The sequence below is a fragment of the Triticum aestivum genome, chromosome 2D, assembly GCF_018294505.1.
Source record: "Triticum aestivum cultivar Chinese Spring chromosome 2D, IWGSC CS RefSeq v2.1, whole genome shotgun sequence".
In the NCBI taxonomy this organism is placed as follows: Eukaryota; Viridiplantae; Streptophyta; class Magnoliopsida; order Poales; family Poaceae; genus Triticum; species Triticum aestivum.
In genome coordinates, this window is record NC_057799.1 from 189,343,362 (window position 1) to 189,348,273 (window position 4,912).

General features: G+C 48.5%; 1 protein-coding gene across 1 annotated transcript; it reads right to left on the reverse strand.

The window, feature by feature from the left end:
• Window positions 1-678: 678 nt before the first annotated feature.
• LOC123052482 (L-type lectin-domain containing receptor kinase SIT2) lies at window positions 679-3,747 on the reverse strand. Its single transcript, XM_044475670.1, has one exon. It carries the CDS (start codon window positions 2,866-2,868, stop codon window positions 850-852), a length of 2,019 nt encoding a protein of 672 aa, XP_044331605.1. The 5' UTR covers window positions 2,869-3,747; the 3' UTR covers window positions 679-849.
• Between the last annotated feature and the right edge of the window lie 1,165 nt (window positions 3,748-4,912).

Below are 4,912 nucleotides of genomic sequence, written 5' to 3' on the forward strand. Positions count from 1 at the left end.
TATCATAATATAATCATCAACATATGAAAGAATATCATATCTCCAATATCAACATAACCAAACTATACCAAACTTGAACAACAAATACAAATAGCAATCATTAACTTGATCCGCAATAAATATGACAAGTGAACACCAAATCAAAGGGAGACACAAGGATTTACGTGAAAACAAGGTACGGGGAAAAAAACCACGGGCCGACAAGCATGTCTTCCACTATAGAAATTGAAGGTACAAGGTGGAAGCAAACAAGGTAGGCTCAAAATTCCCCATTTTATTACTCAAATTTGGGTCTTTTTTATTATCAAATGCCCCACTTCTCTCTCCCACTCTAGAACTCTCTTAAAAATAGAAAAGTTCAACTCTCTGTTATTCTTGAGTTTGAAGAGAAGTATATTTGAGTTTGCAAATTTTGATGCAGATTAAATGCGAAGATTATAAGATACTCCTTCAACAAAAAATATTAGATTATTCTAATCTCTTATTTGATGCATTGGGAGAATAGGGATTATAATTAGTTGATCGTGAATGTCCAAAACTACTCATTTTAAGTATCTTTAAGGTTCGTGCAAACTTTCTTTGGGGGGTAGGGTGGGAGGTACCGAAGAAAATTCAGTCTATTTTAACAACTCTACATAAAGCCTTTCTTAGCTTGCTAACTATCTCAAATAGCCAAGTTTATTTTGCTGTAACTTAATCCACATGCTTCTGAACAGTGAAGTAAGAGATGCACTTCATCACATGACGTGTTACACATACCTCAATAGCAGCCATATAATTTCGTGCATTTGCTCAAGCATAGAGAAACATATTAGTACATAGGGAAAATCACACACATCACAACCGATGTCATGTTTCCTCTACAAGGCTGGACAAGGTGGTCACACTTTCCATCGATGAAGGGTAAGACATGATGTACGAGTCAAACCCTTCGTTCTGCATCAGCGCAAGAATCTGGAAGCTCTCATTCGTCAACGTAAGCTCCGGTAGTTGCACGTCTTCATTAAGGTACCTCACGACCTGTCGCATTCCTGGCCTTGAATTGGAGAGAGGATGCGAGCATAATAATCCTAGCTTCAATGCTAGGCAAGCCTCACCGGCATCGTAGCTATGAAGCTTGGTATCCACGGTTTCAGCTAGTGATCCTCTGTGCCAATGCTCAAGTACCCAGTCGACCAGCATTAGTTGTTCGCCCTGTGAATTTTGCCTAATGGGCCTTTGTCCACATGTGACCTCAAGAAGGAATATGCCGAAGGCGAACACGTCGGTCAGGGGGGTTGCCTTGCTAGTGCGACCGAGCTCTGGAGCTAGGTATCCTATGGTTCCAACCACATGTGTGGTTTGTGGGTTGGCGCCGCGGTCATACAACCTTGCCAGTCCGAAGTCGCCGAGTCGACCATTCATCTCACTGTCGAGGAGCACATTACTGGCTTTAATGTCCCGGTGTATGATTACTTTCTCACACTCCTCATGGAGGTAGAGCAACCCCGAAGCAATTCCCTTGATGATCCGGAACCTTTTGTCCCAATCTAGAACCGGCTTCTCACCATCGCCATACAAGTGCCTATCAAGGCTCCCATTTGACATGTACTCGTATACCAAGAGCAATTCACCTTTACGCCTGCAATAACCATGTAACTGAGCGAGATTGCGATGTTGTAGTCGCCCAATGCTCACAACCTCGGCGATGAACTCTTTCATGCCTTGTTTCGAGTCATGTGACACCTTCTTCACGGCGATCTCCAGTTTGGGCGCCGGTAGCACCCCTTTGTATACCCTCCCGAAACCTCCCACACCCAGCAGATTCTTCTCCTTGAACCCACCGGTGGCGCGAAACAGATCCTTGTAGGAGAACCGGTGCGGCCCGAACTCGACCTCCCAATCTTCCCGGAGCTCGCTGTACTTGAGCCGCCGTCGTATTAGGAGGACGATGAGGGTGCCCGCGGCAAAGATGAACGCTGTCGTCGCTACGGGTGGAATGATCTGTGCGAGCTTGGGATGGCGCTTCAGGCCGAAGCGAGGGAGCTTTGGCAGCTTGGAGATGTCGATGGCCGGAGCAGGTCCGTCCATCGCGAAACTCCAGCCAAGAACGTAGTGTTGCGAGTTGAAGGAACCCGTGGCCGACGAGAAGCCCACGTACGCCGTGTCCGTGAGCACCGTTGAGAGGTCGCAGGTCTTGGAGAGCAGCGGCTTCACGGGTTTGGCCGTTCCCAGGGCAGCCATGGCCACGGTGATCAGTTTCTCTTCGCCGTCGTAGTCCACCCACACCTGCATCGCCGTGCCGCTTGCGAGCGTCAGGTTGTGGAGGATGCCGTCGTCGCCGAAGTAGCCGGCGCTGCTGGACGCGAGGGATGTGAGCCCGTTGACGTCGATGCCGACGTGGTTGCCGTCGATGTCGCGGAACTCGTTGTTCTGGTCGGTGTCGAGTTCGACGCCGAAGATGTGGTTCGCGGCGGCGCCGTTGGTGCTGTTGTTAACAAGGCCGAGATATTGGCTCGGGAACGCGGCGGAGAAGTTGAAGCCCCCCGGGGCGACGAACAGGACGATGCCATGGCCGCAGTTGTTGGTGTCGGGGCAGAGGATGCCGAACACGAAGGAGGCCGAGAACGACCGCACCGTCCGGTTCCGCGCCGCCGGCTCGCGGAAGCGGAACGGCGCCGGGTGGATGGCGTGGGCCTTCTGGCGGAGCGTGCCGTTGGTGAGCTCGAGAAGACCGGTTGTGGTGACCGCGGCCGCGCCGCCGAGGGTGATGTTGGCGCCGGCGAAGCTGGAGTAGACGAACTGCTGGCCGACGCTGCAGATAGCAAGGCTAACAGCGACGAGGAGGAGGAGGAGGAAGCAGCTGAGCTTCATGTGAGCCTGAGGCATAGCCGGTATTGCTCGTACGCGGAGGAGAAAGGCGAAGCCTGCGAATGAATTGACTGCTGACTGCTCGGCTGCTCGACCAATTACGCAGGAAAATCATGCGGGGGCCGGGGGCAGGGGTGGTTCCTCACCGTTTCCTCCACGGAAGAAAATCCTATACGACCGGGTCGTATCGTTTCAGCCGGGAGACCCACTCAATCGAGTGCCACGTGGCTGCGCGAATCTTGACGCAACAAGGTAACTTCTTCCCCGATTCCCTTTGCCAAATCTCGATTCTCACCTTGCCGCGCTCGTTCCTGACGGCGAAGTCATCGCAGCAAGACGGCAATGACATAGCCAGAGGGCAGCAACCAACCAGCAAACTCCATTGGCGTTCGTCTTCTTTGACTAGATTGATTTTCTTGGACTGCACCGGTGCCCAGCCCCAGACAAGTGAGAGGGCTCATGACGGCGGCGAGCAGTGGAGTTACACCGGCGGCGAGCAGCGGACTTGCTCCGCGCCAGGAGCCTGCCCTCGGCCGGCGGGGCTGAGCAGTGTGATTGTGCCGGCGTCGAAGAGTTTGGACGCGGCCAATCGGGCAAGCAGCCTGGACGCACGATGTGAGCGGAGGAAAACCACGCCGGCGGCGGCGGAGCTAGCACCAGCGGCAGGTTGGGAATTGGGATGGTCTGGGAGTGGCCACGACGTTCGATTTCATCGCTAGGCATTGGGGAAGAAGGTAGCATGTTGCTTTGAGATTCACAATGCCACATGTCGCGCAAGTGAGTGGGTCTCGCGACTGAAACGATACGACCCGGGTCGTATAGGATTTTTTTTCCTTCCTCCACCGCCGTGAGTCGATCAAATTGTACAACTTCTTTGACCCATCAGCCGTACAAGATGAAAATTAGTTTTTTTTTTTTTAGGGATAGATGAAAATTAGTGATTGCGAAAGTAATTGGGGTAACTGTAGTACTTGTGGGCTTGAAGTATTCCTTAGCGATTGCTCCAGTTCTTTTTCTTTCGCTTTAATATTTGACGAAATGAACAGTAAGCGTTGAGCAAATTTCGGTGCACTTTTTTTTAGTCATTTGTGTCGCCAATGTTGGTGCTATCAAATTTTATGAGGGATGAAAACATGACCGGGCAGCACAAGCCTTTGTTACCAAGATTGTTGCAATGAGACACGCACCCTCATATCCTCCTCAAATGTTTGGGGGGATAATACCATCATTGCTCGAATAAAAGAGAGAAGAAGAAAAAAGTCACCGAAGCGGACCTCTCACTTCGCCCCATATGTTTGGGTTGTCCGCAAATCCCCACACCGAGGCCAAAGATAGGAGGATATGGAGATTTTTTAGGGGACCTTCCAGTCAGTGCTCATAGCGCCCGCGAGCGAAACTAGCGCTCAAGCACGCCCTTACATGGGCCGGCCCAATGACACGAGCAACATCATTCGTTCGAGCAGTCAAAATTTGTCGTTCGTTCGATAGCTCGGTCAAATTGGTCGACTGGTCCACCCTTGACTGATTGACCGTTGACCAGTGCTCATTGACTGTTGACTCTTTAGAAAAAAAAGGTCACAAAATTCAAAACCGATCGCGGAAATAAAAAAGATCAAAGAAAATAGTTCCTGCAGTTAAAAAATACAATCAGAAACATATATTTGAAAAAAGGTGAATCAGAAAAAAAAAACACGGATTTGAAAAAAGTTCTTTAACATTTGAAAAACTTCACCAACAAAAGTGCACGGATTTAAAACATTCCCGAAAAATTGGAAAAGATAATGAATTTTATGAAAAAAAATCACTATACCATTAGAAACTGAAAATGATTCATGAAAATTTTAAAAAATCACTGATTTGAAAAAATATCAGTAACAAAAGTCCGTGGATTCTAAAAAAGTATGTAACCATTTGAAAAAGCTAATGAATATGAAAAAGTTCAATAAAAAAGTTTATGGAAAACTCAAAATAAAATCATATATTTGAAATAAGTTCACTAATTTTTTTGGCAAAACTGAAAAGTTTAAGAAAGTTTAAAAAAAGTCAGCAAAAACTAAAAAAA